We start from the raw sequence: 14709 nt of genomic DNA on the forward strand, positions 1-14709 counted from the left end.
TTTTTTTTCCACCATTCTTTGCATGTTTTTTTTCTTTTTTAATTTCCCCCTCCATTTTTTAAAGCATGGTTCCATGTTACGTCGTGTAGAGGGTGGGCACAGCTGCGCAAGAATTAGTGCAAGCGCGTCAGTGTGATGGTGTGTATATATACATATACATGTACACATGCATATATGCATATATATAAATGCTTGCGTACATACCTGTGCGAGTGCCTCCCCATGTAGAAGCGGAAGGGCATCGAGCGAGTGGGAACCCCCCCCAAGGGCCACATCCCCGTACGTGTGGACACGCGTAGGCGGCGGCATATTAACGTACACATTGTACTATGTTAAAGGTAAACAGCCTTTTTCTTCTTCTTCTTTCTTCTTTCTTCTTTACCTTTTTTCTCTTTTCTTTTTCCCCTTTTTCTCCTTTCTTTTTCTTAAATGCATATGCACCAGCTGCACATCGCAAGGGGGCACTACTTGTATGTGAGACCAATTGGCCAAAAGAGTGACACGAGTTAGACATGTGCATATATGGTCGCAAGAGTTGTTCCATAGATGTGGCTCCCCGTGATGTTATTCCCCTTTTTTTTTCATTTTTTCATGGCGGCAAGGGAAGAAAACACCTGCGAATTGTGCTCTTTTCCATTATTAATTTTTTTTTTTCATTTTAATAAAGTGGATTTTACCCTCATCACGATGTGAGCGAGCAGGTGTGCATGTATTGTATATAAATGAACACACACACATATACATACACACAGGCGGATACCTCTATATGCTTCCTTTTCTACTTATAAAGGGTTGGGTACATGCATGAGTGAACCCACCACGCAATCAAACATTCCTTTTTTTTTTATTCCAAACGTTACAATAATTAAACGCGAAATGCGAAGATGTAAGACGTTATTCACACGTTGACATATTATCGTGCGAGCACATGATGAAAAAAAAAAAAAAAAAAGAAGTGTAACGTGACTCAGCCGAAGGGGTGAAGAAGCTTGGTGGTTACTTCTCCCCTCTCGGGCTTTGTTATCTTCCCGGCTGCACGTTCGGTGGGGTGTAGCGGTTTAGCAGTTTAGCTGCTTATCAGTTTAGCGGTGCAGGAGGGGGAAGGCACTGAAGTGAGTAGATCCTCAGATGCCTGCAATGCGTCGCTGTGCTGATGCAGGGAAATATCCATTTGGTTACCTTATTTGTTAGGTCAAATTATCAGACGGGTTAAAAAAAAAAAAATTTGGAGGAAACGCCCCCGTTGGGGGATTACCCCTCTATTGCCCACTCTGCACTGCCACCCGTTGTGCGTGTCCAATCTGTGTTGCATTAAAAAGCGAGCCGCACATGCACACGTGTGGTGCCCTGTAAAAGTAGGCTTCGATGTTTGTTTACCGTTTTGTATGCCCTTGTGGAGGCATTACTCCCTCATAGTAGTTCTCCTTATACCTGCGCAGCATCTTCGCCATGTGGTGGTCACCCAGAGACTCACCCCCATGGTGCGCTTCCCCATGTTGTGCTTCCCCCGGTTGTGCTTCTCCCTGTTGTGCTTCCCCCGGTTGCGCTTCCCCCGGTTGTGCTTCTCCCTGTTGCGATCCCCCGCGCTGCTTTTGCCCTGACTCGTGGCAGAAATACCTGTAATAGTTTAAAGAGGGGTACTTGTTTATCATGACCTTTAGCATGGCCTGAGCTCGCAAGTCGTTCCTTTCGACATAGCGATGAATCAACTCATCGGCCAGCAGTTGCAAAGGATCCATCAAGGGGATGAGATCGTCCTTCTCAGGCTTCCTATCATACGGGTAGAGAGCCATCCTACGCGCTACACAAATCGCTTTAAAAATTTGAATTTGCTGCTTCCTCGTAGTTAAATTTATTTTACGAGGTAAGATGAGCCCATTTTCTCCAATAAAGTGATGCAGCAGATGAGTGTGTCTCCATATAAAGGGACATTTCAAATTAAGTAATTTTTTTCTATCAACGTCTGGGTTCCAATACTTTTCACTTTTGTCATTACATACGACTGATTCTCCAGCACAGGAGTCTTTATCCAATCCGAAATGGGAACTATACTCCCCTGAGTAGGGGTTATACAATCTGTATTGCTCCTTAAGTGACCTCTTAATAGATCGCCTTTGCTTTTTCATCTCCACCAGGCTAGCCACTTTAGTGTACTCACTAAATTCAAAAACGATTTCTCTCCTCATGTCTGTCACTTCTTTGAAGGGATTCCAATAAGGATCAATATAAATAATATCTTTATAATTCAAATGGGATATGTTTTTTTTTTTTTCATTAATTCTTTTAAATATGTCACCAGTTAATTTTATTTCTTCTCTGCTTAGTTCTTCTATCACAGGAGACACATCATACTCTACGCTATTTTTGTCGACTTGCTTTTTCTTTCTGTAGATTTCTTCTAGGCATTCGTCGAATAGAGCGTTGCTGGATGTTTCTTTGGTGACCTTTACGTCTTCCAAGCTAGTTGGACTAGGTGACGTGCCCCCGCCATTCGACTTGGCCGAGCCATTTGAACTGACCGAACCATTCGACTTGGCCGAACCATTTGAATTGGCCGAACCAGTTGAATTGACCTGCTTCACATCCCTGCTTCCACTGTGGAGTCCCCTGGATCGGGGGAATATACCTGCGCTCGTACGCGCAGTGCGCCCCCCTGGGGCCAGCATACTAGGCAGGACACCCCGTATGAGCAGCTTCCTGGTAGGGGCCATTTTTCACCCTGTGGATAGCAAGGCAGCAGTGCGGTGTTGCCTCAGCTGACTTACTGTTACACACCTGGGTGGAATGAGCGCACTGTGAGACGTGCTGACTTCAATGCAGGGAGGTGCAACGGAGTGAGGGCGGCCCCAACGGGGCGGATCAGCCTTAAAGCATATTCCCCCTAGGCCTACCCATGCAACTGCGTGCCACTTCGTACCAGTGCTATGCTGTGCCTGGTTGAGGCTTTCTCACCTATTTGCGCCAACCCGTTTGGTTTGGCAAGCAGCACGTGCAAATGGTATGCGTTCGTTCAGCAGGAGTCCTCGCTTCTTCGTTCGGCAGGCGTCCTTGCTTCTTCGTTCGTTCGGCAGATGTCCTCGCTTCTTCGTTCGGCAGGCGTCCTTGCTTCTTCATTCGTTCGACTGGCATCCTCGCCTCTTCGTTCGTTCCTTCTTCCTACCCCTTGCGGCATCTGGGTGGTATCTGCATCTCCCCACTCTGCGCCCTCACGTGCTCGTTCTCACGTGGTTGTTTTTTTTATATTTTTTGCACGAGGAACTGCTAAGGTTCGCTGCCAACTGCTAAGGGCCAACCGTGTCACCATATGAGGAGCCGCGTTTTATCCCCCCGGAGTGATTTCCACAGATGCGTACAGCACGTGCCTCTGCACGTTTGATGCGGGCCTCCCTGGCAGGATTTTTCGCCCAATATTTTGGGCACTGCGCATGCCACAGCGTGCATCTGAGTCCATTTCTGATATGATGATGATTGGGATGTGCTTGCTTTTTCTCACTGCCATTATCTCCTGCGATAGCACTGCTATCTCACCGTATACCTGTGTACCCCTCCCCCCTTTTGCAATTCAAATGCACAAAACAAGGAAGGAGTAAAATAAAACAGCGCCATCATTCGCAGGCTCTACTTGTTCACCTGGTGGAAATTTTATCCTTTAAAAAATCATGTACATTTAACCATGCCTTTTTTTTTTTTTTTTTTTTGGCACATGATATGCATCCATTTGCATTACCATTTAGCTGTATGTGTCATTTCACATGAGTTTATAAAAATATTTTTTCCGAGTTACCTTTTTTTTTTTTTTCTTTTTCACTCCCACTTTAGTATTAATCAGACGATTGGCTCTGTAATGCAGTCTTATTGTGTTACACTTTTCCCTTTCCCCTGTGAACACCCGTGTGTGTGCATTTAGGCGTAGTCTAGTCTAGGCCATGTGAAAATTTGTTTTTACCTCAGTGGGAGGGGACGTATAACAATTGGTTAGCGAGTGTTTTACCTTCCTACTCTGCCTCCCATTTTGAGTGCCTTTTTTTTTGTTCTTTTTATTCCGCTGGTTCTTTTGTTCCGCTTGTTCTTTTTATTCCGCTGGTTCTTTTGTTCCGCTTGTTCTTTTGTTCCGCTTATTCTTTTTGTTCTTTTTGTTCTTTTTGTGCTTTTTGTGCTTTTTGTGCTTTTTGTGCTTTTTGTGCTTTTTTTGCTTTTTGTGCTTTTTGTTCCTTTTTGTGCTTTTTGTTCCTTTTTGTTCCTTTTTGGAGGAAAAGATTACCCTAGTGTGCACGTGCATGCTTGTCGAGGTGGGTAGTCATACCAGTGTGTCTTTGTAAAATAATAACTGCTATTGTGCAACTGGCGTTGCTACTTTTGTTCATTTTTTGTAATTTGTTTGTTTCGTTTGGGGTAGTGTATGTGCCGTGCAATGTGTGGTCTTATTGTGTTCCTTTTTTTTTTTTTCCTCCTCTGCGCGTGACAGTTTTAACCCCCCGCAGAGGTACGGCTGCGCCTCGAAAAGATCACAACCGAAGGAGACACACACACCGATGTGGTGACTCCCATTCCGACGCGGTAACTGCCATTCCGATGTGGTGACTCCCATTCCGGCGCGGTAACTCCCGTTCCGACGCGGTAACTCCCGTTCCGACGCGGTAACTCCCGTTCCGACGCGGTAACTCCCATTCCGACGCGGCAACTCCCAATCGTAGCAATTGTGAAGTACCCACGTGTCGAAGGAGGGGAAGAAAGAAAGATGCACTCTCCACTGAGAAAAAGAAAAAGTACTTGCTCTTCGGTAAGAAGGACTAGCATAGCTTTAAAGGATAACTCTCCTGAAGTCCTCACATTTGGTATGCCCAGCTGGAAGTGTCTCTTCATTTGTTCGTCACCTGTGGGTGCATTCCCCCTCATCCATTTTTTGTCCCATCCGTCCAAGTAGTACTGTTCTATGAGAGGAATAAGCGGGTGGAAAGGAGTGAACGCGAGAAAGCAACGCAAATTGGATGCCTTTTTTTTTTTTTTTCGTAAAGTTTCCACCTTTTTTGGTGAGTCGAGTCTTCCTGTTTGGCGACTATGAGTTGCGCTATTTTGTCGTGCGTGTCTTTTTTTTCTTTTTTTCTTCCCTAATTGCAGAAGCGACATTTTTTTTACTCATCATTTTAAGGAGGCAGAAGGGTTCGTTTTGTTAAAACGTAGGGGTGATTTGATTTTGGTGTATATACTGAAGGCGGTTGGTCCCTCATGAGCACGCAGGGCACTGGGAGCCATGTCGAGTAGACGGAAGGAGTCGACAGTGGAGAGGGAGCTGCGTCAGAGGTATGAGCGACTGCAACGGATTCGTCGGCGACAAATTCGGGGGTGCCATCAGGAGGTGCCAAAAGTCGATAAAGAGATAGATGCTCCAAACGATGAAAGGATGGCTGCTCCAGAAGACGGTGAAGCGTGCGGGAGAAGGAAGTACCGGAGGAGGCGCGAAGCGCAGAAGAAAGGCGGCAAAAAGGAACAGATGACTGAGGAACCCAAAGAAATGAGGCATCTACAGAACCCGTATCCAACCTTGGGAGAAAAAGGAAAAACGAAAAGGAAGGAATACCCATGGGAAAAAATAAGAAAGGAAAAGGAGACCCATTTCTATGATGAAATAAATCTGAGTAAAAGCGATAAAATGAGGAGTATTAACGATCCCTGGGAAGGAAAACACAGCAAAGGTAACAGTATGGTAGTGGGACACACAGAAATAACGTTAACAAACGGGGACAACACAAGTACAAACAAATGGGGTACTCCTCATATACAGAAACAAACGAACGGTGAACGAGAGGTTCAGGGGGGAGAGATGTCCTTGTGGAAGGAAAAAACAACATGGAGAGAGGTCACTGCTGAACAAGAGAAGCCACAAGAACAGGGGATAGAAAGTTATTTCTCCACGAACAGTTTGCAGAGGGCACAAATGCAGATCGATCGGTGGTTAGACATGTGGGTGAAAGTAGGGGTAGACATAACGAAACTCACAAGGAATGATCACGTACAAAGTATGAGAGAAAAAGCGGTCATGATGCTGGTAAGGTGGGTAGCACATGTTAGGGATGAAAAAAGATACTACTCAAGTGATACTGAAAAAAAAATTGAAGTTAGCAAGGAAGAAATTGATCAAAAGATCGACAGTGAACAGAAGAAACTCAAACAAGGTAGAAGGAGGATGCGAGGGAGAATGGTTAGGAGGACTAACAGGAGGAAACAAAGAATTCAGGAACTTAAGCTGGAACATAAGAGAGTTAAACAGAAGTACTACGATATTTCGAAGACGAAAAAACATGCACAAGTAATAACAACAAGTAGGAAGGGATATTTGTGGATGCACGAATGGTTCGAGATTATGGTGAGGGGGTATATTCGTTGGCAGTATGACATATGGGGGCAGGACATGTGGGCTCTTTATGGGGCTCAGAAGGGGGAGGAGCAGATGAGGGAGGAGCAGAAGTGGGAGGAGCAGAAGTGGGAGGAGCAGAAGGGGGAAGGGGAGGACACCGATGGTGCCCAGAATAAGTTGAGCGACGAAATGATTACTCAGGGTGAATGTACCCAGGACGTGATTGACGAGGAGGAAGCCATTCGAGATGCCTCCGCTAGGGTGAACCCTGGAGAGGGCACGCAATCGCTAGACATCTGTTCGAAAGGCAGCTCTTTGCGAGATCCATTTGTAAAGGCCCCCTCAGTGAGCAGCTCCTCTACAAGTAGTTCCCCCTCCAGTAGCACCTCCCCATCAGTCCTCGGATCTCCCAATGGTGCTACCTCTCACAGCGCACCGAGGGAGGAGCAGAAGAATGGTCCAGCTGATCCAGGCGGTGAAAAAGGACATATCGAGAAGGGGGAAAGTGGCTCTCCCCAAGTTGGCCAGCTGCACGAGAAGGGTGATGTAGTGAGGAGCGTCCATGTGGAGGGATCAGCGGAGGGGGGCGGCCCCATGTTGGGAGATTTTTCTTCCAAAGAGGATTACGAAAGAGGAGAGGACAACTCGTGCGACAGAGCTCAAAGAGAAAGCGTCATAACGATTCCTAACAATGTGGTAGCTGATGAGAAGAAGGCGGGTGCCGTCATTTGGAGAAAGCATGCCGGGAAGAGCGGAAGCAGCAGCAAGAAGAATAGGGGCGGTGATGGCGGCGGAGGTGATGGCGGCGGAGGTGATGACAGCTACAGTGACGATGGCGGCTGTAGTGGCGATAGTGACGAGAGTGACGATCGCGGGAACAAAAGTGGGAGTCACGCTAAGAACAAAGAAAGGAAAAAAATTTCCCTGTTCGGTCAGGTAAAACCAGTAGACATCATAAACCGAGGGGTAGACGCTTACCCGATTTTACGTAACGAACAGAATCTATACGTGGATGTCCTGATCATCGGTTCGGGGATCTCCGGACTGGCTGCCTCCTACTATCTAAACAAATGCAACGCAGAAATTTTAGTCATTGAAGGAAGGGATCGAATTGGAGGAAGAGCCTACTCCACCATTCTTCCCGAGAGAGTAATAAATAACAACTTGCTCCCAGAGACGGTGGTAGATTTAGGAGCCAATTATCTTCACTGTTGTGAAAATGCAGATGTACCAACTGATAGTAAGGTGCATTCAAATAAGGGGGGAAAAACACATGAACAGAAGTACTGTACAAAGAAGGAAACACAGTCCATGGAATCGGGACTATCCATGGGTACAGATAAAGGTACAAATACGAAGAGTAAAAAAGGAAGGAAAAAAAAATATCATAAGAAAAATAACAAAAGGATGAAATGTAGAGTTACATCTGATGAGAAGAAGGAATTCGGTTCTATGGACCCCAGTAAAATGGACGAAATGGAGAAACGGTTATCAAATAATGTGGACTTGTTCAAGCAGCAGTATGCCCAGTTGATGGCACAGTTTGGAGAGATTCCCCTGCGCGGGAGGGCCCAACAGCAAGGCAGAGATCTCATAGGGGAGAGTCACTCCCCCCAACAAAGTGGAAACAGGCTTGCAGGGAGATGTACTCACCGCCTAGACGAAGAAGACGCGCAGCACTCATATAGCGATTGCAATTACTTCCAAGCAAGGAAACAAAAAAAGGAAAAGAAAAAAAAGATCAGAAAAAATATCCTCTTTATGGTGAAGTACAACATTGATAATATATGCCACCTGTACAGCTATATATACAGACAGAGGGGATGGAAAAAAACGAAAAAAGATTTATTAAAATTTTTAAAAGACATAGATGAAAATGTATGTCTGTATACCTACCTGAGTGACAGCTGCCTCAGTGGCGATTCTTCTTCTTCCCCTTCTCCCTCTCCCTTTACTTCTACTCCCTCCTCCCCCTGCTTCCCCCCCTTTGGAGACAAACAACAACCAGTTGTTAAAGAACCACAACAATGCTCCAAAAGTGAAAATAAAAAATTAAAAATACTCTCCGTCAATAAAGATACAAGAAGGAGGAGAGCTTACGACAAATCTGTAACTCAACTCGCAAATAAATTAAAACCAAAAATTTCTTTGGTGTGTGGAAGGGACAACTGGGAATCCACCTTCTATGCTTATTGGTATAATAATGAAAATGGAAAACAAATTCAGAGCTTTAAAATATATAGAATGAATTTACTATGTGATAAAATTAGGGTTAGGGCTGCCAGGAAAATAAGAACATCTCTTTTCATAAATAATAATACGGTTGATACGACTGTCGATAAATATCCCTTCTGTGTAAATTTCCCTGGGGGAGTAACCCATCATTTGGAAAAGGACAGAGAGTATCACTCGGTCTCTGTGCAGGGTGGAAAAAGGACGTACGGTGGGTATGAAGCAAAGGGGAAGCAGAATATATCACAGCTGCAGCAATCGTGTGAGTTGTACAGTTGGGAGAAAGAGAATGCCCCGGAAAGGAGAATCACGTCGCATCTTACCAGTATGCACATCGCGGAGGAACAAAGGGTCAAGCGAATGAGGGTGACGGGCGACTCCCCGTCGGAAAGGAAAAGCACGTTGAGGGGTCACTCCCCGTCGGAAAGGAAAAGCACGTTGAGGAGTCACTCCCCGTCGGAAAGGAGAAGCACGTTGAGGGGCGACCCCCCGTCGGAAAGGAAAAGCACGTTGAGGGGTCACTCTCTGTCGAAGAAGAAAAGCACGCCGAGGGGCGACTCTCAGTCGAAGAAGAAAATCACGTGGATGGGAGGAGGAGTGGAAAAATACGACAAGGATTCAATCATCTACGAAAACTATTACGACTACGGAGAGGAGTACTATCGAATTGTGAAAAAGAAAACTGAATCAACTGTATCGACTAAGTCAACCGTGCGAAGTCATAAAAAAGATATTAATAAAACCCTTCTCTTTAAGGAAAACAACGAAAGGAGAAGCATGTGGGATCTATTAATCGAATGCATAGAAGAAATACTTGAAGAAATGAATATCCACCAGGGCAATTTGTCACTCGAGGAGTGGAAAATATTAATGGTTATGTTACAGTCGAGATATGGCTATGGAAGTGATTTAAGGGAGACTTCCATAGCCATGTGTAGACTTCCATTTTCTACCTACATGGATATTGACGTATGTCCAGAGTATGGTACCGATGAGTATATTTCAAAAAATTTAAAATATTACAATAAAATTAAGAAATGTGAACAGATGCCGCATGTGTCGAGGTTTAAGGATATCACTAGTGCTGATCAGATAGTCCTGGATGGGTGGAAATGGCTCATCAATTTTTTATCTGAAGATGTACAGAACAGAATTCTTCTCAACACAGTGGCTGAGGTTGTTCACATAAAGGAGGAACATACCTTTTGGGGTAGCAACTCCAAATTTGTACATCATGCTGCTCACCAGCAGGGTGATCATCTATTCATTAACACACCGGGGGAGTTCCCTCCACGTGGGGGTCCACAGGCTGGCACCTACATGAGCAACTCCCCACATTGTGTAAGGCACTCTACTGGGAATTACCCATATGGGGATGTCTTTTATAAAGGTGCAACCCATGATGGGAAGGGGATTCACTTTGCCCACAAGGCACAGCACACTGGGGGGTTCAAAAGGGGTCACGAAACCATTAGCGGGGGAGAGGCCCGCCAAGGTTTCGGAGTTCTCCGAAATCGGTGCCAACCAGGGGAAAAACAAGAAAACTATAACGTTATGGTGCAGTGCAAAAGCTACGACACGTCGAAGAAACAAATCAATAAAAATTTTCATGGCACATCGGACCTGACGAATTGCAACTATACCAATGTGAACATCTTTGCCAAGTATGTAATTGTAGCGTTACCACTTGGGTGCTTAACAAATAATGACAAGAAAGAAAAAAAAAAATCGTATTTGCAGTTTGAACCCAAGTTACACCCACTAAAAATGAAGGCATTGAATAACTATAGAATGGGAAACCACAACAAAATAATTTTACGATTTTATCCATTCGATTTTGCTTGGCCATTTGATAGCTTACAGCTAAATTGTATTGACCAGAAATTTCAGTTCCTCAATTTGCATGCCTATGGGAAAATTGGCTGCATTTTAGTGCACTGTTTCCCTCCCTGGTCATGCACCTATGGGTATATTAATAAGGAACATTACATAGTAAACGAATGTTTGTGCACTTTGCATAAGATGTTTGAAAATACTGGAAAGAAGCTACCCATTCTTGTTGATTATTTAATTACCAAATGGCAGGATGATAATTTTTCCTTTGGTTCGTATGCCTATCCCTATGTGAACTGTACTGATAATGATTTAATTTACTTGAGGGCTCCACACCCGATTGATAACCCTAAGGTCGTCTTCTGTGGGGAGTATTTGTCCAAAAGTTATTTCCAGTGTGTAGACGGAGCTTACGACACAGGCATAAGGGCAGCTGAAGATATTGCACATATTGGATTAAAGTTAGCAAGCAGAGACACCAAGTGGTACAATACGGATGTTTTTTTCTTCCCACAAGATACGTGTCCATTTACCAATATCCCTTTGCCCAAGTTAACAAATAACTTACTTGGATTTTACATAACGGATGGAAGTGATGAAGCGCTCTCTGATTATGAAAGCTCTTCGCAGGATGAAGACTTGGCGAACATTTCGAACATTCCTTTGTCTCTCCTCAAGGGGGAACACGATTTTTTGTCCTACTCGCTAAACAATGTTCTGCAATTTTTCGACCATCTGAAGGGTGATGCTATTTGCAAATCTGATGATGGAAAACAAACGAGAGGTAGAGAGAGGGAGAAGCAGAGTAGCGTGGAGGGGGGTGATATAACTGCAGGGCAACCCCATACAGGTATGCTTAAGTACAAGATGGATTCCTCACCATTGGATGAGGACTTCGCCGAGGATTTAGCCCGCAAATGGCTCGCTTCGGGGTCATCGGATTTACCCCTCAACTGGCTGGCCTTGGGCACATCGGGGTTACCCCTCGACTGGCTCTCATTGGTGGGAGTGAATATGCCATGGGATTTACCCCTCAAATGGTTGGTCTCTTGGCCAGCCAATTTCACTCCAGGAAATCGCTTAACTAGGTTATGTATTCCCCCTGCAGATGTGCTATACACACACGGAAGGAGCGAACACTGCACATTTCTGAGAAAAAACTACGACCAGTTCAGCTTATACGTGGACAAATACATAATCAAAGTGAACGATGTGATTTTCCACAATTACAACCAAACGGAGTTAAATTCGATTAAAAAAAAAATCATAGCGCCTGTTTTTTTGAAATCGAAATTTATGCTCTCTCGATATTTATCATCCGTGTTGAGCAAGTATCACCACTTTAGACATTTTACCCAGAGGGAACTATATGCTAAAATTGAAGCGGCGAAGGGTGTACTTATGGACCATTTCGAATGGAGCAATCTGCCAAGTGCTAATTTGAGCTTCCCCTTTTTAAAAGAAAAAATAAATGATCAGCGAAATGCACAAATGAGTGAAGAAAAAAAATGGGAAAGTGAAAAAAGTACTCTTTTTCCCGAACAGACAAGCTGCTGGATGCACAGTGACTATAAAACTCCAACTTGTGGAGCATATGGTGAGATTTTTCCCCATGCCGCATCATCACCTTACACTGGAGGAGGGGTCATACGAATTGGTCAGGACAGCCTGAACGGTTCAGGCAAAAAAGAAGAAAAAATGACCGAGGAGCAAAAAGTATACGAAAAAAATATGAACAGATCAGAAAAAATAAGAGAAAAAGAAAATGAACACATACAGCTAGCTACAATGAGAAAAGAAAAAATAAATCACATGTATGCTCAGAATAGGAAATTAAGCGAACTGAACATATACTTGAAATATTTCTTAAGTCAAAAGTTCACATCAGACAAAAGTGTAGAGGAAAATATCACCTACATAAATAAATATCAAAAATTAAATTAAACTGTACAGGATTTCTTTTTTTTTGTTGTTACCTTTTGAAATATATAATAAAAGAAACAAAATATGATACACACCACGATTTTATTGACTCGAGTGTGATCATTCAGTTGTTGTGCGACTACATATACCGCTTGATATTTTACAAACACGACCTTTTGTGCTATAAGTGCGTGAATGGAGGGGAATTAATCATGTGTGATTTTTTTGGTTGCACGCACGGATGGCATTCCTACTGCTTATGCTCGAATGGGGCAGCAGAAGAGGAGAAATCAGATCGTAAGTGGATCTGTCCCAGCTGCCTCAGCACGGAGTTGTCCCACATTTTTAAGGTAAAATTGAAGGGCCCCCGCAAAAAAAGGGGGAGAAAAAACAAAACGAAAAAAGCAACAAATCGGTGCGATTCCCAGCGCGCGGGAATAGCGTGTTGAATGGTGTTTCCCCCCTTGGGGAACACAACTGAGGTGTTCATTTTAGTAACTTTACACAAATGTAATGTAGGGTTACCCCCCTTTTTTCACTGCTCCTCCATTTCGACTTCTCATTCTTTTCTTCTTCACAGCGGGGCTGCTATAACCAAAATGAAATCATACAGAATTACTGGAAGAGAAGAGTTTACATTTACAAAATAAAGTTCTTTCTCTCGAGAACACGCCGAATCAGGCGACGATTAGACATGTTGCAAGTGGAGCTCAACAAAAGGGTTAACTGAGCTTTCCTTTTTTTTTTTTTTTTGCGTCCATTTCGTTTGACACGTTTGATTGAAGTTGCCACTTTGGTATACCATCATTTTAATTGGCCCCTCTCAACTTGTTTCTTTTTTTCTTTTTTTTTTCGTTTTTTTGTCACATAATTTACTCAGAAATGTACTCATCCCGTTGGTCATATGAAAGTGCCATTTTTGTAAATTTGCATGCACAGTTCTGTAGCTATGCATATGAACTCCGCCTTCACGATTTTTATGTGTACGAAAAATTGGCAGCCGTTCGCAGGGCATTTTTTTTGTTTCTCTGCCCAACTACGCACTCCCATTTAACCGTTGTCACTATGGCGCGTGTGCCCATATTGATATAAGCATACGTTTGGCAAACTGCGATTGTCCAGTGGGAAACACGCTTTTAAGAACATCCGCCATTATAAAGACGCACAGTATCCTCCGAAATGTATACATTGTGCAAAATTGATTTAGCTGATAAATTTACACCCCTTTTTGAGAGAGATATACAGTTGGGAGATACACCAAAAGTGGAACAATTGCATGGCTGGGAAATTAGTCCCCCTGGGGGAGAAAAAAGGCATGCCGCAAAGCGTTCACCCTTTACATCACTTGCACAAACGTACGCAGCGCAATTTTTACACCTCGCAATTTTGTAAATGGGAAAAAATGCATTTTTCTCTTCGTTCGCCACCAGCGAATAGTACGTCACAGCTATTGATTTGTTTCCCCTTGTGCGAGGGGGTAATACATTCCCGAAATAAAAAAAAAAATAAAATAATTGAGTAAGGACCAGCGCCCCCGATTTTCCTTTCATCCTTTTGCATCCCCATTTTGTCTTCGCTTAAAAGGTGCAAATCATTTTGGAGCGTTCAAAATTTGCCTTTACACAATAGGAAAAAAAAAAAAAAAAAAAAATTTTAGCGGAAAGGGTGTGCCGTATGCGCAATCTGGTGATGTATTTTTCGAATTTTTTTTTCTTTATTCCCTCCCCCATCCCCTTGCGCACATTCGAATTGACACATATATGTAAGGTGCTTGTTTATACTTCTGGGTATAATGAGCCAAGTGGCTAAGGAAAAAAAAAAGTGGAAATAAACGGCACTGGAAAAAATAATAGATTATATTGAATGAAAAGGAAGCCAATTTTATATTATCTGTGTGGAAGAGACGAATTCGAAGGAGGTAGCACCATTCGTCCGTTTTTTTGGTATTTTTTTTATTTGCATGGCAGGTGAAGCATCCTCTTTGGCACGGCCGCTACTGACACAGTCTAGGTGAGTGCCAGTCGGTTCACAGCATATTGTCCAGTAGGAGAGGAGGCTTTGCATTTTGCCCACCAGGAGAGGAGGCTTTGCGTTTTGCCCACTAGGAGAGGAGGCTCTGCGTTTTGCCCACTAGGAGAGGAGGCTCTGCGTTTTGCCCACTCCTCATAGGATCGTTCCTTTGGGGGATTTCCCGCCGCAGAGGAGGCACCTTAATTCGGGTAGGTTAACACACTGCGTGAGCTCATCCGCGCGAAGGTGAAAAAATTTACACACACGCGAGGGGGGCACAATAAAAAAAAAACGCCTGAACGGTGTTCATTACATATATATATATATATATATATATTTATTTTTTTTTTTTTTTT

At 43.7% G+C, this 14709-nt stretch overlaps 2 protein-coding genes across 2 annotated transcripts; one reads left to right on the forward strand and one right to left on the reverse strand.

The window, feature by feature from the left end:
* Window positions 1–1373: 1373 nt before the first annotated feature.
* PCYB_132020 (hypothetical protein) lies at window positions 1374–2711 on the reverse strand (the record flags this gene model as incomplete). Its single annotated transcript, XM_004224226.1, has 2 exons — window positions 1374–1617; window positions 1642–2711. 2 exons carry the CDS (start codon window positions 2709–2711, stop codon window positions 1374–1376), a joined length of 1314 nt encoding a protein of 437 aa, XP_004224274.1.
* A 2690-nt stretch (window positions 2712–5401) lies between these two features.
* PCYB_132030 (lysine-specific histone demethylase 1) lies at window positions 5402–11573 on the forward strand (the record flags this gene model as incomplete). Its single annotated transcript, XM_004224227.1, has 6 exons — window positions 5402–6616; window positions 6753–6905; window positions 6950–8233; window positions 8349–8411; window positions 8948–11422; window positions 11529–11573. The coding sequence occupies exons 5-6, from the start codon at window positions 8948–8950 to the stop codon at window positions 11571–11573; spliced, it is 2520 nt and encodes an 839-aa protein (XP_004224275.1). The 5' UTR covers window positions 5402–6616; window positions 6753–6905; window positions 6950–8233; window positions 8349–8411.
* Window positions 11574–14709: the final 3136 nt, after the last annotated feature.

This window comes from Plasmodium cynomolgi, chromosome 13 (genome assembly GCF_000321355.1).
Source record: "Plasmodium cynomolgi strain B DNA, chromosome 13, whole genome shotgun sequence".
In the NCBI taxonomy this organism is placed as follows: Eukaryota; Apicomplexa; class Aconoidasida; order Haemosporida; family Plasmodiidae; genus Plasmodium; species Plasmodium cynomolgi.